This window comes from Scleropages formosus, chromosome 4 (assembly GCF_900964775.1).
Source record: "Scleropages formosus chromosome 4, fSclFor1.1, whole genome shotgun sequence".
Lineage (NCBI taxonomy): Eukaryota > Metazoa > Chordata > Actinopteri > Osteoglossiformes > Osteoglossidae > Scleropages > Scleropages formosus.
Window position 1 is genome coordinate 27,671,929 of NC_041809.1, and position 23,732 is coordinate 27,695,660.

The window sequence follows — 23,732 nt, forward strand, 5'->3', positions numbered from 1 at the left end:
GGACTATGTTGCTGAGACGGGTAAGTATTCTCCGCTTCGGCTGGTTAGCGTACGGTTAAGTAAGGCCGGTTCTGAAACTCACTTGTATTATTCATCATCATCATGTTACTAAGATCGGGGCTAGAAACTCATTTTCTCCCCTGTCCTCACGTAATTATTATTTTCACTTTTGTGATGCAGTCAATATACTACTAGTATAGGAGTTTCATTTCACTGAGTAGATAAACATACAGTAGTTAGAAGAACACATGAGACTGTTGCTTCTTTTATACTACACGTTTTGTAGGATTTATTACAGAGAGAAAACTTGTCCTGATGTCTAAGTTACATGATTTTTTTCGAGGTAAAACCACTACCTTGGTTCACCAGGAATCTCTTGAGTACTGACATCTGCAACCCCGAACGAGAAATATAGTGCACAAATTAAATGTAATTTTCTGGCATTACTAGGCATTAGTGTTTTGGTAAAGACGCAATCCGATTTCTTTCTTAGAAATTTCACTTCCAAGAACATTTGGCTATTCTACCGTTGCCTGTTTTTAGTTTATTCTGTTCTTTATCAGACTGAGCTACTCATTTGTCCTCGTGTCGGACTCGGCTGGACTGCAGAGACAAAAGACGGCCGAGAGCACATGGTCCGAGGGGGAGGGGCGAACCGCCTGTGTGCGTGGGAACAGTTTCAAGTTTTTAACTGCTTCTTCCTGAATTCCGGCCTGGGGCACCTTAGTATACGGCCCTTTCAACACCACCCCACGTGCTGCAGTTAACTTAAGGAATATACATTCTTACTTGCGTACAGAGACATGGTGGTCGAAGAACACAATCGAATTTGTGTACCTTAAATGTAAAATGCATATTCAGCCTTTTCTTGCTTTATTCAAAAGATGGCACCAGAACATGTGTAAGAGACAGATCACGATTAAGCATTATTAAGACTTCTATAATATTTTTTATATTAAATGCTTGTGCTGTTGTTTCTATTGGCAAACCGTGCTGAAGAGCCACCTAGTGGTCTGGATAAGCTATTGCAGGAATCTCGGGGTGGTGGACGCAAAATCACGTAGTAAAACCCTACATCGAATTCGTCTTGCACAATTTTAGTTAATACAAACATCTCAGATCGTTTGCGCTAGAGCAAATTAATCTTCAGTTGTATCTACAGGTGACGCAGTTAAAGCGCTGAAGCTTCAAGACGTATTTCGCAAACTAAGAGATACTTAAAACAGATCCATAGATATTATGGGTAGTAAACCGAGTTAAATCGTTATACTTCGTTAGGGGATTTACATGGTAATTTAGTTATTACCCGGCCTTTCCTTTCGCATCGGACAAGTTGTATGAGTGTTATTACAGTGATGATGGTTCTAAATGCAACCTAAAGTTGTCCATGGGCAGTTTATGTGGATATCAGTAATAGTACTATCTCGTCATAATTTAGGAGTTATTAAAAAGTTATTGTGCATTTAATACCCCAGCGCGGTCGGTGTTAAAACCAAAACAATTCGACCATTTTACTGTGGTACTGTATCTAAAATTTGATTACTAACGGTCAGATTCAGCACAAAGGCGGAATGAGTAAGTTTGAAATGAATAAAGTCGATAAGAACTGAATATCTTCCAGGCCGCAGATACGCCCTAGACGCGGGGAATGACCGCAAGGGGGCGACGGTGACGCACTCGTCCGAGTCGCTCGCGCTCCTTGCCGCTGCGGAGTGGCGCCCGTGTGCGAAGCGTGGCTACAACTGCGTGCGGAGAGCCCGAGCTTCCTACTCCATCGAGCCCCGCGGCCGTCTCTACAATCTGCAACAAAATAAAGGGGTCCCGAGAAGCGCAAGTCGGTTCGTTTGTCCCACGGAGGTTTACCCCTGTATTCGTCCTGGAAAGAGAGCGGAGGGACTATTTGACGGGCGGAGGGATAATAGGACCTTCGCGGGGGGTGACGGGGTTGAAAAGCCATGTGCTTCTTTGTTTACAAAAACAGCGCAGAGCGCAGATTCCACTAACGGCTCTGCGTGATTTTACTCTCATATTTCTGACAGAAATGTGAGAGTAATACTCGTAACGCGAAAGCAGAGTTGGATATGGCCGAGCAGGCGTCTGGCTGAGGAGATTCGCGATCAAACGAAAAGAAGGAGAGTGATTTATTAGCCCGCCGAAGAAGGGGATGTGGAGAAAAGTGGGCACCGCGGCGCGACTCGAGGCGAGCTGGTCCTCCGCTGTCAGCCTCTGGATATCGGGGCTGCTTCTCTGTTTCTGGCGGACTGAGGGGTGAGTCGGGACCCCGGAGTGGGTCCCCTCCGAGGTGTGTGGACAGGACAGGTGGGACTAGTGCGTGCGGTGACTGAATGGTAGCGGTGCGGAGAGGGTCCGTCTGCGGGACGCGCTGTGTCCAACAAAGAGCTGTGAAGCGCACCGGGGGGGGGGGGGGGGGGGTATTGTGTTTAACTGCCCCTCGCGGGGGGTGGGGGGCGCGCTCTCTGTCCCTCCCTTTTCGTGCGCTTTGACGATCAGTACAACTCTTATTTTCACCAATACTGTTGGGCGTTTTTTTTTTTTTTTTAAATCAGAACCGAAAGTGAAATCAAATCAAGAGAATAAAGGCGGACAGAAATAAAGCAGATAAAAAACATGTCGTCTGTTCCCAGAGAGGGAGGAAAAGGGCTGTTAACTGCCGCTGATCCGTGTCCGGAGAGCCGTGTTTGTTCTCCGGTTACTGATCCGTACTGTAGGTCCGAGCCCGCGCTCTCAGGGAGACCGTTTTCACGTCGTTTCTGTAAACAGTTGACGTGAACGTGCGTTTCCGGGGAGCGGCGCTGTGCTCGAGCGCCCACCAGCAGCGCATCGCAGCGCATCGCAGCGCATCGGCGCCTCTCAACTTCATTAGTGGTTTGCGTTTGGCGCCTGTGAATTTTACTGAAGTAGTATATTGCCTGTACGCCCTCCCAGACAAAACAGCAGTGGCCCTCCACTTGGGGTGGGGGGGGAGGGGGGAGGTCACGTGGGTGGAGGTTTGTTTACAAGCTGAGCCAAGGGCCACATCTGAACAAGTCAAGGGAAAGCATCCAGTCATGGTCTTTAGCGTCTCCTCCTGGCTTACAGTCCAAAAATAAAGGATTTTTTTTTTTTTTTTTTTTTTTTTGGCGCCACTTTTTTTGCAGAAAATTGTTGTTGTATTTATAGGTTCTTTCTGAGTTGAACCAAACCTCCCAAGTGGATCCTTCAGTGTTGACCGTGAAGCCACAAACTGAATGTCTGTATTGGATTAAATTTCTTCGTAGACTGTGCTTCCCTGCCTCTTATTTTTGCGTGCGTTCCATTCGTGTCTAATTAATGTGCTGCGTTGACGTGTGCCGTGTTTTGGCTGAATTCTGGCGGTTTGTGTTCCGTTCTCATACAAGAGAATCAGAATTCACCAGTGCCGTAGTGACTCACACTTTACCTGGACTCTGATTTCGTTGTCTTTATCTGAACAGTCGATGCTAAAGTGTATTCAAAAGCATTTAGTTTTTGTGTCTTTGTGTCCACATTTATTTTCGGTGTTGTTTTTGGGAACAAGAAGTCAGCTGTCCACCTCATGTTACCTGGGTCTGCAGTATTACAGTAATTCTTGTGTTCAAGGTCTGTCACTCTATGTGCTAATTCTTTCTGGAACCTTTATTCATTCTTTCATGTAATATTTTGGTCAGATGTTTTTCTCATGTTTCCTATTTGTTCTGGGATTTTAATGTTCTTTTTTTTTTTTTCCTCCATCAGAAAAGGGTCAGGTTCCTGCAGCAGTTCTACAAAGAGAATGAGTCTCAAATTATTCCTTTAAAAATGGTGCCCAGCAGGCGAGTGAAGAGAACTTGTGAGTTTTATTTCTTTTCCATGCCTTTGCTCTATAGACTTGGCTGTTTGCAGCATCCCCCTGGACTCTGTGCTAAATGAATATCGAACTGATGCTTCAGATGTGATTTCATGTTCTTTTGGAGCCAATTTGTTGTTACCGGTAGGCAGCTTTTCAGAGATTGTAAGAAATTTTCTTGAAACTGAAAACCCTTATGTCCGTATTTGGCTAATTAGACACTGTACTGCTTGTTAAAACAGCCTTAGCCTCATACACATCTTTTTGCAAATGCCAAATTGACGATTTTGTATTTGCTTGAACCTGAAAGCTTATATTTTACATGTCTGTAGAGTTGCGCAATTATCACTATTTTGGGATAACGATATATTAATGTTATGACAAAATACTGTTGCTGGTAGCAGTGGCATCCAAAATATGTCCTCAGTTTGGATCTTTTCTTTGAAATGTGGCTTTATTGTGATGTTTCCTGTGCGCTTGGCCAGTGGTGGCCCAGGTTGATGTTGTGATGCCGTTGTTTACAGGTGGTGCTTGCTTACTGAAAACAAGTGGCCCTGCAGGTGGTCCTGGATCACGTGGCTGCGGAGGACCCCGAGCTGCTGGAGCGCGTGTGTGAAAATGACAAATGCTACATCATCCTCTTCTTTGATGTTGTGCACAACCTGCTGCCAAATGCAGGGAGAAGGAGGTCAGAGCAGAGCTGTGAGTTGCACACAGGAACACGCACAGCACACTGTGAATGATGTCTGTTTTTATGGCTGTGTATGTAAATTGCTCCAGGCTGCAGTGATGGATGCTCTAGATGCATATTGTGAAGGGCCAGAGAACTCATGACTCCAATACTTCTTGGGAAGAAGTACTTCTTGTGATTTAATGAGGTGACAGGGTTCCCCAGGGTTTTATTGAAAGCTGGACCATCTGTGGTTGAAATGGTATCTGACCTCTGACCCCTCTCCCCTAAGTGAGGTGTACATCTGTTCCTGCAGCAGTAAAAAGCTTTCTGGTTCAAACATTGTCAGAAAATCCAATTTGAAAATTTATGGAACATATATTCTTCAATAATCTTAAAAAAAGAAAATATAACTAATGGCCTTTTTTGATCTTGGCTTCAGCTACTACTGTAGCACAACACAATGTTAGCCACTTTGAAAAGGCCTTAATAACAGTACCCTCAGACATGTATTTTGTAGAGTTTTTAATACTCTACATTTACAGCAGGGTTTCAGTCTGACAACCCCATCAGTTCATCCCAGTCCAAACTTTATAAAAAAAAAAAAAATCAGTTCATCCCCATCATTATATAAACCGTAAGGAAATACAGTTGACATGCATGAATGCTGTATTGTATAATAGATCTTCATTTTTACATAAATTTTTACAAATTTCTCATGCTGAGTAACAATATTATATAATTAAGTACAGTAATTATGAAATGGAGTACTGTACATAATGCTCTACAGTATCCAGTAATCTGTATTAAAAATTCACTTTATTTACATGTAGGGGGGTGCAGTGGCACAGTGGTTTGGACCGGGTCCTGCTCTCCAGTGGGTCTGGGGTTCGAGTCCTGTTTGGGGTGCCTTGCGACAGACCAGAGTCCTGTCTTGGGTGTGTCCCCTCCCCCTCCATCCTTATGCCCTGTGTTGTCAGGTTAGGCTCTGCCTCCCCATGACCCCAAATGGGACAAGAGGTTCAGACAGTGTGTGTGTGTGTGTGTGTGTGTGTGTGTGTGTGTGTGTGTGTGGGATTTTTTTTTTTTTTTTTTTTGAAACGTGCTAGCCTGTTAATTTTTTTTTAACTGGAAAGGAATAACAAACAGAAAGCTTTGTAAACAAAACACAGTTGCTGCTCGACACCCAAACAATACAGCCAAGCAACAATATATAAATTATTTATTGTGGGGAGAAAAAGTTGGAACATCAAAAAAAAATGGAATATCCAAATGCATATTCTTTGTAAGAATACAGACTGGTTATTCCCACAGATGGTTGGATGGTTGTTTTACATAGTACAGTGGAAGAGCACAACACAGTATGTTTATTTTGTCAAACGTCACTGCTCTGTGAATTGAACAATTATGTCTAAAATGGTCATTTTGTAAGACACAAAATAATGTCAAAGAGAAATTGGAATGAATCAATTATTGGCTTTAAATCTAGTAGGAATGTTTAGGGATCCAGGCCACATTCACTTACTGAATTACTTAAATTGCATTATTGTCCCTTCGTTATGCCTGGTTCCACACTTTTTTTTTGAACCTGAGTCCAAATCGAGCAGAACAGTGAACTTTGAATACTTTAATGCTGCTCAGCAGTGTCACCTAGGTTATTGTTTTACACCAGCCAGTTCACTCTTAAGAACAGGGTGGGAATCACAGTAATGGAATTCAGCAGGATGTGGTGAAATAGTGGTAAATTCTTTGCAAGACAATCATATGTTAATTTTCCTGCTTGGTGTGTTAAGTTCTTCCCTTGGTTTTGCAGGTCTGGTCACCCTTCTTCAAGCTCCTCATCCTCTGCACAAGTCAGCAGCGTGTTGACCACAAGTCTTGTGGGCCAGCTGTGCTTGCACATGCAAGATTCAAAGGTCATCTTGTTTCCAGGGGCTGTGCACACAGGGACATGTAAGCAAATGCTCTTGGTAGGTCTGTTCATGTGGCTCTTTTCTATACTGAGGTCCATGCTTTTGAATTTGTTTAGTAGCTCATTCTTGTCCTCATCTGCTCCTTCGAAGTGTCCAAGTTCCGAGAGATAACACTGCACAGCATGGCAGGCAGTCTACTTTCCGGGAGAGAAATTTTGAGTTCCCTGACCTGGAGGTTATGTAGCCATGAGATTTCCATGGAATTGCGCCTGGCCTTGCAGGTTGGTTCATCTAGACACCTACGCTTTCGTGTCCTTCGGCCTTATATTTGCCATCTCTCGTGACCTTCAGCTTTGTTCTTTGGTGCCTGTGGGGCTGTCTGTCTGTCTGTCATCTTCTCCATCCCTGTCCTGGAGCAGAGGATGACTTTAGTAAGGGAGTCGGAGGTTCTGTTGCCCCCTCAGTGGCCATGACAAATCGGCGGATGTTGACGTATGGATCAGCAGAGCCTCTGTTGGCACATGTAACTGCAGTAGCTATGTCTGCTAGTCTACCCTCCCTGGGGTGTTTTGCTCCCAGTTCCTCTTGTGGCGCAGCTTCATACTGAGAAGTTGTCTCTGAATTGGCCACAGGTTCCTCATCATGCCAGTACTGATTATATAACACTTCGTATAGCAGCCCTCGAGGTAATATTCTCAGTGAGACCATCAGAACTTGTGACTCTTCAGACCTCTTGCAAGGTGTAGGAATCTGCCTTTCAGAGGCTTGGGGACAGGCGGAGAGAAAGACTGCCGAAAACTCAATTCCAACTAATTCCTTTACCCCAGATGTTCAAATAACAATAAAATTACATGCACAGTTCATAAATTTGTGTTTCCTCAAAAACATTCCCCAGTGCAGAAGGATTTCAATGTTCATTAACTACTTTGAGGTAAAATGCATTACATATAGGGGGTGCGGTGGCGCAGTGGCGCAGTGGGTTGGACCGGGTCCTACTGTCCAGTGGGTCTGGGGTTTGAGTCCCGCTTGGGGTGCCTTGCGACGGACTGGTGTCCCGTCCTGGGTTTGTCCCCTCCCCCTCCGGCCTTACGCCCTGTGTTGCCGGGTAGGCTCCGGTTCCCTGTGACCCCGTATGGGACAAGTGGTTCTGAAAATATATATGTGTGTGTGCGCGCGTGTGCGTGTGTGTGCGTGTGTGCATTACATATATAGATGTTCCTGCTCGCAACCCCTGAAAAGAACATATAGCAGAATGCCCACCTGTCAGCTGCATTGTGGGGGTGAAGTCAAGACTGAGCTGGTCTGGACAGTAACTTGCAGCTTCAGCAGCATGTCTCTTATCTGCACCTGTACTGCCACTGAACACACCTACTGAAATGAAGTTTGTTGTGTGAGGGGGCTTGTGGGGTAGTGCAGGTTGCCAGGGGATGGGTGGAGGTGCTTAGCCCCCAGAAAGCTGTATGGGGTTCCTGTACTTGGTTTAATTTTCCCTGCAACCCCCTGCAGATGCTACATCTTGCCATGCCAGCTGCTGCGGCCCATGATGCCCGAGTCACTTGTCAACTACATCATGGCCACCTGCGTGCAGATGATGGAGGCCCATGTCAGCAAGGACATCACCGTCACCTCTGCCTCCAGGCTGTCCTTCATCCTGCTTTTCTCCACGGCCCTGGTGAGATTGCGTTGCCTCGCCTGGGGACATCTGGTCCACCTGGTCCTGCTCTCTGTGAGATGAGTTCGCTATTAAGTCGGGCAAAAGGCAATCCGTGCCGTCGGTCAACCTTTATTTAAGTGGCACTTTCAGACGGAAGAAATGTTTCTGGTTCCGTGGCTGTTGACCGCAGCAGAAGATGAACGGCTCAGGTGTTGCTCAGAAACAATCGCATGGTCCTGCTTGTGCTAAAGTGCTTACAGTGCAGGTAGTGGTGAATCCAAACCTACTGCAGTGGGAGCACTTCTTTCACACGCGGAACGCTGGCCCGTGCACATTATATAGTCTTTTATATGACTGCTACTATTTCTACACTTCTCCAGTGCTACTTGTCTGTGTTACGCCACTTCAAGTACACCTGAAGCCTGTGGGTGTCCAAAGTGCTGTTTGTGCAGGTAGCTGCTAACTGACCCTACTGCAAAAGCAGCACTTGAGACGCGCTCGGTGCACTTCTCTCTCTGTCCGCTAGAGGGACCCCTCACTGCCTGACAGTTGTGAGCGCTACTGCTGCGCTCTACCCTTCTGCCCACAAGGGGGCGCAGCAGTCCCACCTTTTGAGAGCTGTACAAAGGGCCCTGTTTTTCTATCAGTCCACATCACTTGTTTCTTTTCTCTCTTCTTTGTGTGTTTAATGCTACTTTCATCAGCAAAGTGTACTTCTGTATTCTGAGTGGCACGGCGAGTAGTGCTGTTGTTTTACAGCGCCTGGGTGGTGCGAAAGGACGCGGGTTCGATCCCCGCTCGGTCTGTGTGTTCACCTAATGCCTTTGTGGATTTCCTCCCCCAGTCCAAAAACATACTGTTCGGGTCCCCCCCACAGTGTGTGAGTGACAGAGTAAGTGTGTTCCACTGATGTATGGATCAGTGACCCAGTGTAAGTACTGCCTCTAGCAGTGTAAGTCACCTTGGTGAATAAGGTGTGTGGGCTGATAACACTACACAGAGTTCATTTGAAGTTGCTTTGGACAAAAGCGTCTGTTAAATTAATGCGAATGTTTCTGCTGTGTTTCTCACCGCCCGTCATCTGCTAGTTCCAGTTAGCTTTGCAGGGTGGGCAGTCAGCTTATGGACATCAGAGCCGCTGTGCAAACCCATGCAAAACTGACTGTGGCTGTGAACCAGTCATCCGCAGCCGTTTCTACTTTGTCTCCCACTTCCATAAACAGACTGCAACTTGTTGCTGTGTGGCCAGGTATGTGTTAACGAAATGCCAAACACTGTGACCGTGAGTTTTTAAACCAGTAGATCTTCAACCACCACCCTGGGCCTTATTGATGCCTGGTGACGGGTAGCTGGTGTTGGGAGGCGGAGACCTGAGCAATTGCCGACTACCTCTGAGGGCATTGCACTTGTCTCGGTCTGACAGTGCCGGTACAACGCAGCTTCTCAAGGGTTGGTAAGAAGGGAAATGCACATAAAATGTGGGTTTGGGTCATATTAACATAATGGTGATGAGCAAATGATCCATTCAGAGGTTTCCAGGCAAATTTTAGATGTTCCTGTCTAGTTAAGGAAACTCATTCAATTCAGCTTCTTGTCATGAGAATGTTTTCAGGTTGCAGCTAAATAAATTACAGATTTTAATTCAGCCGGTAGTTGAGATGATGAATGTACTTGTAAAATTTAGCATTTATAACATGTATTGCAAAGCTAAAAAAAAACTCTAACGAAAGAACTGAATAATGGTTTATATGGATCACATAAGTGAAAACAGAAGTGGTGGGAAAGATTGTCCTCATTACTGAATGACCATAGCTGTGTAATATTGGGGCAAGAGCAACAAAGAAACATGTAGTTGCACAAGGAAAGAATTAAGCTGTGATCTCTACATGGAGAATGTCAGATGGATACGAATAGGTTGCTACATTTACGATTTTTATTGTGATTAAATTGCAGTCATTGTGGTTGATGATGACTGGCTAAATGCTTCGAACAGCCTTGAGGAACTAGCTATGTTGCTTTCTATTTTAGCTATGCAAACAATTAACTTGTTGAGTAAATGCTGGTTTTCGGTTTTTTCGGGTAATTTGAGGCTAGCTGGGTGACTTCATTTGAAAAAGACCTTTAAAAGATCATTCAAAACATGCTTGCTGAGTTTTGGAGGGTCCCTGTATAATAAACATTATATTTCCATTCTGTGGCCTTACAGATGTGTGCAACGGTCTAATAACGCAAAGAAGACAAACAGTTCTGAGATTTAAAAAACATCAGTAATTAAATTTGCCACATAACCCATCTGAGCAGCGTGAACAGTGTGTTACGGTGTGCCATAAGAAATGGTGAAGGTGAACCCAGGAATGTTAACTTTTATTTTGGGAAAAAGACTGTATCCTAGCAAGACTTTCGTACAAAAGAAGAATAACCTACCAAACGTTTTGTTTTAGGTGGGTGGCCGAGCGGCGCGGTGAGCGATGCTGACACCTCGCAGATCCTGAACTGTCTGAGGCACACAAGATGTGTGTGTCCCGTGGCTTCACTCGCACCCAGTTCTAGACAACTCAAGACAAATGCGGAGAGCTGAAGGTGTACCGGGTCAGCGAGGTCCACGCTAGGGTCCCGTTCACCTGTCGGGGGAGGTGGTTCAGTGGAGGCCACGACAGCACGTACAGGCCAGGACGCAGGCAGGGGCTATTCTCACACCCTTAATGATGAACAGATCAATAATGTGCCATCTCAGGCTGAGACCACGTACGTTATGGTTGGCGCTCTAATAAAACGGGAGGTGTGGCAGCAGTTAATGAAGCCTGATTCTCCTGCTTGCACTTTTCCTTCATCCTGCTGGTTAGAAGGGGTATGTTTTTACTTTGCTTTACTTTTTTAGGCTGGGCTGTCAGGTCTTTGGTCCACATCTGTGTTACTGTGCAGAGCTCAGCAGGAGGTGCTTATTAGGAGCGTTGCCGGTGGTTTCCGGGAAGCTCACCTTCAAATGCAAGCAGCACAGCGGTAAAGAAGCTTATAAATTTTTTTTTTTTTTTTTTTTTTTTTTTTTTTTTTTTTTTTTATAACTGTGTGCTTGAAAGGGTTAGGCTGCTGTTGATTGTAAACATCTTAGTTAAGCACAAGTTGGGTTTCCAGATTAAATGTTATTATTTACATATGTAAATATATTATTGCAGTTAAAGGGATTTTAGAATGATTTCTAAACTTACTGAAGTTCCTGTTGGATTTTGGAGAGAAAAAAACAACAGGATCTGATGGAGTTTTACGTGGATTTCATAGTTTTGTTTGATTCGGGAACTTTTTGACAACTGGAGGCGATCTGCGTGATTTCCCAGTAGCCAGCGGGAAACACCAGAATTCATTGTGATTCAAAGGGTACCAAACTACTATTTGGATATATTTTGAAAATTACAGGTAAAAAAAGTTGGTTTTTCAATAAAACAAAATCAAATATGGTCACATAGAATCCATTATGCCACACTGCAGTAATTTAGGATTCGCAGGAAGTTGGTAAATTCCAGTAGGCCTAAGAATTCTTAGAGATTTGCAGAATCCTATAGGACTGTGGGGCAATTGTACACTTTGCACTTTGTTGTGACACTTTGCTTAAATTTAAAGAATTTTTCCTCCACCATTTTAAATGTTTTGCCAGTAATACAATGATAAAATGTGTATCGGTATGCCTTTGACAGTATGTCTTTGTTTCTCTTCATATTTCTGGATCTACTGTATGATCTGTACTATTTGTCAAAATAAAAGTTTTAAACTCTCAGCCAAAGGCCTTACGTGGATACTTCACATTCCTGTAGGCCTGAAGAAATGATCATTGGTGGATTTTCCCTACCCGAGTGCTGGTAACTTCTGGTTTCCAGCCTTAGGATGGTGTTAACAGACTAGAAATAACCCCAGATTAGTGTTTTTTCCAGTACCGTCATTGTCAACACTGTCACCCAGGTGGAGGTGGCATCCACCTCCTGCTGCTGTAAGCACATCTCCCATTCCTCTCCTTTCCTCCAGCACCACTTGGACTAAGTTTGACACTGTATAAATGGATAACGTATAATGTAAGTAAAAAAAGGTAAAATTTAAAGTTCTACTGTGTTTCAATCTGTCATACCGTTCAAGTGTTGTTACGTGATCCGCTCCATGCCCAAAAGATTCAGTAGGTTCCAGTGTCTACTTGTATTTAAGTTTGGAAAAAATTTGAGTAGGTGGTGGTGTATTAGTATGAATTCATGTTTAGCAGATGCCATTGTGCAAGGCGATTCATAATTTCTCGCAAAGATGAAATGTTTAAAACAATGGACTAAGATCCTGAAAATCATCAGCCCATAAACACAACAGAGCAGTGTAACGTAGAGTTACACGTTAAGGGCCGTTTAGACTGAACCGTTAATCTGAAACACCTTTAGGCTGCGTTAGGGAACCAAAGCACCCGGAAGAAACCCGTACGAACGCTTGGGAAAACATGCGAATTCTTGAAGGTGGGATTGAAACGTGGAGCCCGGGCTCTGCGAGGCGCCAGCGAGGCGCTACCCGCTGTGCTCGCCATCATGCTGTGCGCTAGCATTGTGGTTCCAGCCGGAGACTTGAGCGTGTGCTGCGTCGGGACCCGGCTGGGGGAAGGGGATACCAATGTACTGGATTGTCTGTATGCATACATATTGCCTTGTATATTTTTCTTTTGCATTTACATGTATTCATTTAGCAGATGCTTTTGTCCGAAGTGACATACATTTCAGCAGAAATACAATTTGTGCTTTACATTAAGAGAAAGAGACATGGCTGCAGACATGTGACTCTTCGGTAAACCTAGTTTTCTTTCCACTTGATGCACCGATGTTCATCGCTCGAGTAGGTGCATGAAATGCAGGATAGATGAATCCTGATAACCTTCCTACAAAATTATGTATTAGTTTGCTTGTGTACCTTATTATAAAAAAAACATTCACATATAATACAGGGGTAGCGGCTGTGTAAAGGCTTTTGTCTGGTGATGCTCATGAAGTTATGGGGCATGAACATTTATGCCATAAATGAGCTGGAGAGATCTTGGACGAAATGGGTCCGGAAAAGGTGAGTTTTCAGACCCTCTATTCAAGAGACAGAGTTTCAGCAGTTCTGAGTGACAGGGGGAGGTCATTCCACCACAGTGGAGCCAGAACTGAGAACCTCCGTGCTTTACTGTTCGTCCGTGGGACCACCAAGCGAACAAAAGTATATGAGCGAAGGAATCTGGCTGGGGTGTAGCACTTAATCAAGTCCTGTAAATAGCGGTGAGCAGTTCTATTGATGCATTTGTAGACAAGAATCTGGGTCTTGAATTTGACCCGGATCTATAGGAAGCCAGTGCAGAGAAATGAGTAGAGGAGATACGTGGGAACGCTTCGGCAAATCAAACAACTCGTGCAGCCGCGTTCCGTATCAGCTGCAGAGGTTTAATGGCAGTAGCAGGAAGGCCACACAGGACAGAGTTGTAGTAGTCCAGATGGGAAGTCACCATGGCCTGGACAAGTAGTTGGGCAGAGTCAGTTGTGCGGTAGGGATGGATCCTGCGAATATTACGCAGGATGTATCTGCAACACCGGGTTGTGGCTTCGATGTGCTTTTCAAACTAGTCTTATAAAAGTAAAATAACAGTTTCAAAATAAAATCCGAAAAGTGCAACTTCTCCAAAAATGTACTGAAGTCCAGCTAACTGAGGAAATGTAACTGCTGAGACCCACTTTTGTTGTCCAGGCCCTCATGCAGACTGCAGACTGCCTGTGGAGTGAGAGCCATAAAAACGAAACCCTTTTTGTTAGCGAGAATCATCTAGCTGCCTAGACTGGTCAACGGAGTAACTATTGCCATGGTTTATGTTTGCCACAATAATTGAGGTAAGGATTACAACTACTTGGGAAATGCATGCAAATGCAATATGCTAATTTGCGAGCTTCAAAGCAAAACATCCATCACCTCTTAGGCCCAACACCTCCACACCCCATCATTGGTACCCCGAGACTACAAAAGGAGCGCATGGAAGTAAAGTTAGTAATTCTTAAGTACCAGTGTTCATCACATGAGTAGCTGCAAAAAACCTAGAAGAGACGAATCCTGATCACCTTCCGACAATTTTTTTTTTTTTTTTTTTGAGATACACAAACATTTACGTGCAAACATTTTTACTGGCACGTAGTTTGACAAAAATGAACACTGCAGAGGTCTAACTCAGAAATGGTGTTCAAAGAAAGGAGTGTTTTTTCAACAAATAAGAAATGTCTGTTTTAGGTACTGTACCGTCTTCGCCCTGTGCTTCTTATGGCTCCTTTCTTCCTGGTTTTACTGTGTTTGCTGGGCCTTTTAAGTTATTCCCCCCACCCCCGAGGGGTGAAGGATACTGCTGTTAACTAAGGACTTGGTTTTAAACTCAGCTCTGGGAAGAATGAACATGGATTTTGGGGGTGGAGCCACTGACACTGGAGCCAGTGAAGAATCGGCTGCGTGTTGAGTGACATGAAGCTTTTGTATTTATTTCAGGATTCGGCTTTAATCGCGATGTGTCGGAAGAACGTTGTCCGGGTATCGGTGAGTAGCACTTTCTATATGTGCCTCCTGCTTTATTACATTTACACTTTTTTATTTAGCAGACACTTTTCTCCAAAGCGACTTCCAATGAACTCTACCTAGTGTTATCAGCCCACACACGTTATTCACCACGGTGACTTACACTGCTAGATACACTACTTACAATGGGTCACTCATCCATACATCAGTGGAACACACTCTCTCTGTCACACTCACAGACTATGGGGGAACCTGAACAGCTTGTCTTTGGACTGTGGGAGGAAACCAGAGCACCCAAAGACTTACACCGCTAGACACACTGCTTACACTGGGTCACTCATTCATACATCAGTGGAATACACACACTCTTAATGTTATTAACATTTACATTTGCCAGACTCTCTTCTACAAAGCGATGCTCTTGTATCTGGACTGTGTAATGGAAATGAATCTTCAGACGTTTGGTACATTTACTGTATGGCTGATATACTGTACACTAGTTCATAGTTTAGTAATCGTCCACATGTTTAGGAAATATACCCATGTCTGTACACCGGTCAGTGGCATTTCAGTGTTTTGTGCATTTTAATAGCTCATGTTTATTTATTACAGATGAAAATGCAGACATACACTTTTTTCAGCTTTGTGGGTTTTTTTTTTTATTTTAATGAACACTGTTTAACTGCAGTGCTGGACAGACAGAGAATGGATGCTTTAGGAGCACAGGAGATACTGTTGAAGTCAAGCAAATGTTCCTATATAAAGATCAGTCTCAGAGGCTTCTCCTGAAGAGCTGCATCCTATCTCTTTTATCAGGGGCAGTCCTTCCGAAAACAATTACGTGCTTACGTTACTAAATAGAGTCTGTTACTTCTGTTTCCAGCAGTGTTTCACATGGCATGTAAAATTCAATATTGATACACACACACTACTGAAACCGCTTATCCCATACGGGGTCGTGGGGAACCGGAGCCTACCCGGCAACACAGGGCGCAAGGCCGGAGGGGAGGGGACACACCCAGGACGGGACGCCAGTCCATCGCAAGGCACCCCAAGCGGGACTCGAACCGCAGACCTACCAGAGAGCAGGACCCAGTCAAATCCGCTGTGCTACTGCACCCCCTTCTCTTTAATATTTAGTTTAAAAAAAATTAAAATAGCTTTTTTGCAGATGCATCACGTAATTAAAAGGTGCACTTTTAATCAGTGTTTTCTTTTGAGGGACTGCTCTGTAGGACACACCTTTTTAGTCGGATCGGTGAGTGACGCTCTAACGTTTTGAAACGTTTGCCGTGAATGTTTACCCAACATGTCAATAAGCAGCCCAGAAACAGCCAAGTGCTTAAAAGTGTTTTGGAAGATTTAATAGTTATTACCCGTTATTGCTAATATCTGAAATGAAATGAGATTTCGAATGAACTGATGAAGAAGAAAGTGGACTGAAAATTCGTTCAGATTTTCCATGCAGCCCAGTATTTTACCCACAACAGTGAGATGGTTTTTCAAACCTAGAATTGTTGGCTACTCACTAATTTTGTAAATTACTTGCATGCGGAAAGGAGCACGAAGCCTGTCTAGATCTTTCCTGGTGTGTATGAGCTCATTTATTTCTAGCTGCCGGGTGGGAAGGTGGAAAGAATGATTTCTCAGATGTACCTGGTTGGAGCGCTGTGCTGCCTGACCGTGTTTCCGGGTGAGTTGCCTGTCTCCACTATCCTGTTTTTTTTCTCTTTTTTTTTCCTTATTGAGTCTGTGTGCTATGCATAAACTACCAGTATGATTCTGACCACGCTGACCGTGCCCTTTGTGCATGTTTGCAGGTTTCCCGCAGGCCACCTCGCTCATGAAAATAATACGGAATGAAGGTAGCGACGTCACCGTTGTCTCACTGACGCAAGGATGCTTACTGACAGTGGCCTGAACAACGTGTGCCTGCGTCAGTGCCTAGGCTGTGCTTCTGGTGCTGTGTTCGTAAGAGATACCGCAGGCAACCCTTTTCTTTCTCTCCCTGACGCCCCTCAGCATCCGGGCTTGCGGGAGCGGGGAGTGCAGCGAGCGCAGTGAGCATCGACCCTGCCCGGGCCCACACCATTCTGCCTCAGTCCCGACCCAGAAGGAACGCCGATCCCGGCTGGAACCACAATGCCCCCGACTTCCAGGCCTACTACCGCTACTATAACAGCATCGGGCATACGGAGGGGGTGCGGATACAATGGGGGGGGGTTCGGTTAACAGATTAAATCCTCATTTTGACGCGTGGGTCGTTGTGTGAATGGACCTGAGTTTCGGGTTCTGCTGTTCCGAATGCCAACAAATGAATGATGCTGACGTTATAATAGTCTGTTCGTTCTAATCATTTTTCCTTTACATCGCGGTCATGTTCAAAGTTTTCTAAATCGCTAAAGTTACTTCTTCTCCCAGCTTTATGAGATCGACCGGATGAGGATGATGTACCAGCAGATGCAACACCTCGAACGTGTCAACGGCCCCAAGTCGTCCCCCTATCTGAAGAGCCTGGGAGGTCCGGTGAATAAGTGCAACCCGTCAAAGGACAAGAAGTGCAAAGCCCCACCCCCCCCACACACAGCACCAACCGCACCGCCGCCCCCCCTCTCTCAGGCTGACGTAGTCTACCTGTGCAATTCCAAAGACCCGCTGTGCAAACCCCATATTGTATACCTGCCAACTGGGGCTGTCCCTGTTCTCTGTGACCCTCGCTACCACCCTGCCTGCAAGCCCAAAACTGGCAAGGAGACACACGCATTATCTACCCCACCTCCTCCTCTGCCACCAAAATCAAGGCCAAATCAGCAGCTTTCCCCAGCCCCAATTGTCTATCAATCTATGGAGCATGACTGTGACCCCTACTGGGACCCTGACTGTTTGATTGATCACCCATACAGCCCCATCAAGGGGAATCCTGCACCTCTGGCAACTATAGAGAAAGATGAAGTGGACGAGGAGGAAGCTGAGGACGATGGGCTGCCAGTCCAGCCACAGCCCTTTCACGACAGGGGTAAAGTCTTCTTTCCACATGACTATCGGCGTGATCTCTTTGACCCGTATGTGTACTCCAACCCTGCCCCAGACCCCCAGTAGCCCTGGGGCAGTTGGGACAGTAAATACTACTCACCTTCATTCTGATTCACCGTTCCAGGAGATTGGCTTCATGCAGGTACAGACAGGAAACAACCTCGCCTTGTTCTTATCATATAGTACACACATCACGGAACAGGAAATGCACCAACAAGAACAGTTGCACAGTTCAGGTTCCTGCTTTCTGAATGTAAATGTGTGTGCTTTTCACAAATGTTAGAGGAAAAAATGAAGAATTTAAGAAAAAACAAGCAACAATAAAGTTTCTGAACACAGGAATCATTTCCCTGATCTCTGTGTGCTCATATTCTTTGCTCTACATTATTTTCTCAGGATGCTAATCAGTCCATTATAATGCGAGGAAGAAATTGAAGAGAAAGCATAATGATTATGGCAATAATAATGAAAAGGTCTCATGAAATGTATGTTTTAAAATAGTTTTATCTTTAGTTCAGATTCTGAGTGTATAACATGAATGGAATAATATGTTAAAATCCTGAAGCTGTCTTGAACTGATCAACAAAAGAAAAATAGCACACCAGTGTCCAGACCAAGTGACTAATGCTCATTTGTGAGAACAATACTGGGGAAAAAGACGCATAAAAAGGGGGAAAGGGAAGTGTAATACTTTAACAAGAAGCTTGATGGTTACAGCAGTGGAAGCCAAAACGTGGCAATTTCGGCTTTAAAAACATCATCCCCTGCTGTTCTAGCAAGTGCCATTTTAGACAAACTCCATGTTTGCATCTTCAACTCTGACCCTGACTCTCTGCAGGTCTGGAAAGGCTTATCCTACTCCACATGCACAGACTCACTTCAAAGAGGCACCCAGCCTCTGGCAAAGTCTGTCTCTCCCTCCCTCCCGCTCACAAACATCTGACAAAATCCACAGACAACAGCTGCTCGACTATCATTCTCGGAGTAAAAAGAACACATACCTATGACAATTTATTTAAAAAAAAAAAAAAAAAAAACTAGTGGCGGCTGGAAACATACAAAACCTCGCAAACAATCTTGTTTGAACTTGAGAAATCCTGCCTGATTACCCATCAGCTTTTTAGGTCCCTGTGACATCTCTGGCAGGTACTAGATGGTGCTCCAGCTGCAGCAGGGTATCCCTTGCTGCGACACCCAACACATGAATGTGACAACCATGTACTTAGTCCACAAAGCCATTAACTTTACTGCTTTTGTATGGCTTGCATTTTGCTTTCACACCAGTGGACAATACTGTAAATAAATACCATACTAGTTATCGGCACATATAAGGAAGAGGCTGCTTCTAGGGAACCTTGGGGTGTTTATTGCCATGTGTACAAGAGGATGCTTTGCAAAATAACTGAAAAAAGAAAACCGAGTTTTTTCCTCAATTGTTTTTTTTTTTTTTTTTTAACATTCGCAGTAAACATAGTGCTGAAAAGTTATTTAAATATAACACTGAGGAAAAAGTCAGATGCCAACATGTCCAAAAAAGGAACAAACATTTATTTCTAAATTACAACATTTGAAGGCAGGCAACAAACATGTAATCAGTGCATACAGGAAATCAGTGTGTAAGTGTGTGAAGAAAAACATAGGAAATCCTGCATACGCGTATGAATGCAAAAATAAATAACACAGGTATATGCATTGCGGCCAGCCTGCCCACTGCAACCCAAACTCAACCTTTTAGAAGAACAAGCCCCTCATCCTCCGGCCGATGCCCTGCCGATCGTACAGCACGTTGAACTTGTTAATGAACTGGTTCATGCTGTTGCAGGTCTTGGTGATGGTGCCAAGGTAGGCCATGAGGCCCACATCATTGCATTGCTGTGAGGAGAGTGGAAGAAGTGAGTGAGAGACACAACAGCCAGAACAGTCCTTACTAAAAACACAGCAATACTGAACCTCAGGGTCAAATATTACACATGTCTGTATGGTGTTAGAGATTAAGTAATAAGACCACTCGAATTTAGGTTAGCAATGTATTAACTGGCTCCTCAGCTTATAAACACAACTGGCATTGTCACAATAAATGAAAGTTTATTGACCCAGATGTTCCTCTATATTTTCATAAGTCAGACTATAGAAGAAAAAAAAAAGAAAATCTTAGAAACAGTTATTAAAATTGAAAATATACTTTGTAAGGCTTATTTAATATTCTCGTTAACTTAAAGCGACACTAATTTAAAATGTGGTGTCTTCAGAGACTCTTATTCAATGCAAATTGTGCAGCTATTTATTTCATGAACATATGCAACCTTTGTCAACTTATAACTGATAAACAACTTCAGGAACACCAGACAAAAGCTGTAAAATCGGTGGAAGTGAATGGAATTAAAGCAGCACCACAACCCTTTTCTGTGAGTGCATGTTACTGATATTCAATGGCTGAGCATGTAAACACAAGTTTTTGGCTCCAAAGCACCCAGAAATTCTACAAAATAGCTTAGCAGAGAAAATAAAATTTAAAAATAAACCGGAAAAAAAATGTTTGTATAGTTGAAAATTCATAACTTAGTTTACACAACTGTGGGCCAGTACACTGCACAGAACCCTATCTCAAGTAGCAATGAGTGACTCACGTCGTAAAAGTCCGTCTTGAACTTCAGTGTGCTAAGGACAGGCAGCCTGTGACATAGTGCATTTGCCTCTCGCAGGATCTCATGATTGAAGGGGACCTCACCTGATCAAGACAAGCAAGTGGGTTGTGTGTGGAGGAGTAAGGAAAAGACGTTTACCTGACGCTTTTCTCCAAAGCAACTTACAGTGTTAAGCTACTTACAATTATTTACCCATTTATACAGCTGGGTAGTTTTTTTTTTTTTTTTTTTTTAACTCGAGAAATTCAAGGTAAGTACTTTGCTCAAGGGTACTACAGCTAGAGGTGGAATTCGAACCTGTGACCTTTGGGCTCAAAGGTAACGGCTCTAACCACTATGCTACCAGCTGTCTCCACTTGTACAACTAGGACAAGCAGAATGATTGAAGAAGAAAACGAACCACACTGACCCCCCTCTCACCTGCCTCCACTGCCTTGACGTATTCCAGTATGACCTTCACCCTGCTATGCAGCATTTTAATGGCACTGTGCTGGGCTATGAGGTGCTCCGCCACTAGGGGGCATTGGGAGGGAACAGTTCCAGAGTTACAACAGCAGTTTTAATTGGCTTCTAAAAGATTGGGTGTCATGCAGGAGTCGCAATGAAAAACGGATACAATTACCGCACACAAAATTGGGTGTTGTACTAGGAGCAGGAACACAGAGGACGGGCAAACTGAGAACAATGGAAGAAAGAGATTCTCTTTACCTGTGGAGTTCTCCCCAGTGCCAGTGGACGTCATGCGGGCCACATGGTCAACCCCGATACGCTCCGCCTCCTCTGTGGCCAGTGTGTAAGTCAGCTCAGCAAACAGCATTGTTGCCTAGCGTGGCAAGAGAGAGGTGGAGAGGTGGGGGTACAGTCAGCACACATGCAATACCAGAAATTAGATCTTCTTGAATGCAGCATTGTCATTTCTTTCACAATATACACAAAAATAAAAATGTCTTTTTTTTTTTTTTTTTTCTCCTCAGAAAAGAGCCATTTTACCTCTCCGTTGATTATGTCAATCACGGACTCGTATACGCTGACTGGAAGCTTGAGAGAAAGCAGAGATAGTGTACAGGGAGCCATGAGACTGCTTGTTTTGTAAAACAATACAAGAAGCAGTCTAAAGATATCCCTTCCTTCACAAGACCCCACACTATTTGTCATGGGGTGTCCAGTGATGTAAAGCATGCAATGCAGCTATTTTGAGGAAATGAGCAGATTCATTTTACAGCTTCTAAGTACATCAACAGGTCTTGGCCAATAAAAGTGTGTTTGAGATTTGTATACACTGCAAGTTACTACTATTTAAAACAACTTAGTCCACAGTTTTTTAAAATTTATTGTCAGGCCTTTTTTACATTCTTATTTGACAAAACATACAGATTGACCAAACTCTTCCTCATCCAGTAACGTTTGTCAGAGACAACAAGAGAGAAAGCGGGAAATGAAGCACTCACATCTGTGTGCTTCGTCATTGGGTTCAACTTGAGGAAGAGGGGGCTCTCAATGATCTCACACACCTGTGAGAATAGGGAAGGAACACGGGAAGTTACTGCAGTTAGCTGTTCGCAAGCAGAAGGAGAGAGGACTGAAAGCTAAGTGTCTGACTGCAATGTAAAAACATACTGAACACATTCCACAGTATGACCTACAGCTAAAATCCTTCAGGTGCTAAATAAAAGCAACCGTGCTCACAACACAATCCTGAACATTCGCTGTACTACTTATCTGAGCCCACAGTCACAGTCTAATTTGAACTGTGCAAACTCTCAAATAACAGCAGACACAACAAGGGCTTAATGAGAGACCTCAGCAGTGAATTTTGTGCTTACCTGCTTATGAATGTAGATATCTGATTGGTCAGGGGAGCCACCCGTTGTGTACCAGCCCAGGAACTCCATGTCTTTAAAGACCTGTTTAACTGAGAGAGACAAGGGTATGGGCCTGGGAGTCACTGTGAAAGGCAGACTGAATACAACATGGAGTTACAGATACTCTCTCTTACTCATACACACACACACACACACACACACACACACACATGGAATGTTAAATAAAACTCACACTGCTCTTCCTTGGTGTAGTAGTATTCCTTGTCAATGTGTACCCTGTCATCAACGTTATGAGAGAGGAGTTCAAAGGAGTTCATCACCTCAATATTCCTGCCTTCTTGCTTGCCTATGAGTGCACCAATCACTGGGGGGGGGGGTAAAAACACAACGGTTAAACACGCTTCCATTAACAACACACCTTCGCTCTCACCAAAAACAAGTGCGCTCCCTCTCACAGATGATTCCGATCTTTACTAGTGCACCTCCGGGGGGTTCCCTCAGGCCATTCCTACCTTGCATGGGCCGGCCCTCCTGGGAGCGGATGCGGATCCAGTGGTCAGAGATGTTGAGGATGACTAGGGGATGAAGAGCCACCGACACGCTGCCCGTCACCCCGGAGGCCATCACCCCGGCGCTGCCTGCAAGAGTCAAGAAGGGAAAGAGAAAGGCTCATCACACAGCCTCAGGCTACACACACAGCACAGTGAGTGATGCTTTTTCGTCTGGAAGAACACTCACAGGGAAGCCAGTCGAGTCAATGAGAAACTCTCCTGCAGCCGCTCGCACCACTAGTAGCAGTACTACTACGGAGGACCCGCGCCGCTGGAAACGTGTCCCGCCTCGAGGCTCGTGCAGCGAGCGGCACGCGAGCAGAACCGCTCACACACACCTGAGCCTCGCTGTCCTACAGTGACCGCCGCAGTGTGCAGGACATACGCGTTCTGACGACGGATAGAACAGCGAACTGCACCCCAAAGGTTCACAAATCTTTTTAAGCTAGGCTGTTTTTGCCTACTAGGGAGACAACTGTTCCTAATTCAATATTCCACCGCACCTGCTCTGCTGCGACTGCGACTCGAGAAATAAATGATCATGACTCGACTCATCCGGCGGTGTAAGAACTCAGAATTGCGAACTTGTGCTGCCGGTTCCGTCATCACAAGTGAAAATCACACTGTGTGACTGTTACTCGGCCCTGCTTCGTATCCTGTAAGAAGTGGCAGTGTGTACGTGTGACGACTATACTGACAACATGCCCTGCAAGTTTAGCGCCGAAAGTGCAACTCTTAGCTAGCTCGCGTGCACCGCGCGCGGCACGGCACGGCAGCCTGGGTCATACGTTAAGCAATCATCTTAAAGTCGGGAGCAAGGTATCTCTTATCCGCCTCCTACAGAAATGCGGACTGGAGAAACCGAATTCAAAGGTGATGTCCTCGGTTGGTATTATAACAACAAATATTATTTCACCTGAATCGCCATCCACCTCCATTCCTCCGCCGTTGCTGGCCGCCATCTTGTCACCGAGACTCTGCGCAGGCGCAGTGGGGCGACACCGTCTGTATCGAAGGCGCACGCGCCGCGAGTAACTCCTCAAGCGCAGGTCGTAT

The 23,732-nt window shown here is 44.7% G+C and overlaps 2 protein-coding genes across 8 annotated transcripts; one reads left to right on the forward strand and one right to left on the reverse strand.

Moving 5' to 3' along the window:
• On the forward strand, positions 1 to 17,991 carry and3 (actinodin3). 7 transcript variants are annotated; one of them, XM_018752310.2, is made up of 14 exons: positions 1 to 20; positions 3,754 to 3,847; positions 4,369 to 4,546; positions 6,328 to 6,484; positions 6,578 to 6,708; positions 7,934 to 8,099; positions 10,523 to 11,081; positions 12,096 to 12,142; positions 13,818 to 13,957; positions 14,598 to 14,645; positions 16,239 to 16,317; positions 16,445 to 16,489; positions 16,647 to 16,825; positions 17,046 to 17,991. In XM_018752310.2, exons 9-14 carry the CDS (start codon positions 13,937 to 13,939, stop codon positions 17,721 to 17,723), a joined length of 1,050 nt encoding a protein of 349 aa, XP_018607826.1. In that variant the 5' UTR covers positions 1 to 20; positions 3,754 to 3,847; positions 4,369 to 4,546; positions 6,328 to 6,484; positions 6,578 to 6,708; positions 7,934 to 8,099; positions 10,523 to 11,081; positions 12,096 to 12,142; positions 13,818 to 13,936; the 3' UTR covers positions 17,724 to 17,991. The 7 variants fall into 7 exon arrangements, with proteins under 7 accessions (XP_018607826.1, XP_018607824.1, XP_018607829.1 ...); XM_018752308.2 differs by lacking the exon at positions 1 to 20 and adding an exon at positions 1,967 to 2,268; XM_018752313.2 differs by lacking the exon at positions 1 to 20 and adding an exon at positions 1,967 to 2,268 and having other exon boundaries at positions 6,328 to 6,467.
• Positions 17,992 to 19,000: 1,009 nt separating this feature from the next.
• On the reverse strand, positions 19,001 to 23,658 carry cops6 (COP9 signalosome subunit 6). Its single transcript, XM_018751784.2, has 10 exons — positions 23,593 to 23,658; positions 22,638 to 22,763; positions 22,358 to 22,489; positions 22,126 to 22,214; positions 21,751 to 21,813; positions 21,293 to 21,340; positions 21,011 to 21,125; positions 20,723 to 20,815; positions 20,285 to 20,385; positions 19,001 to 19,529 (listed from the first exon to the last, which is right to left on the reverse strand). Exons 1-10 carry the CDS (start codon positions 23,636 to 23,638, stop codon positions 19,389 to 19,391), a joined length of 954 nt encoding a protein of 317 aa, XP_018607300.1. The 5' UTR covers positions 23,639 to 23,658; the 3' UTR covers positions 19,001 to 19,388.
• Positions 23,659 to 23,732: the final 74 nt, after the last annotated feature.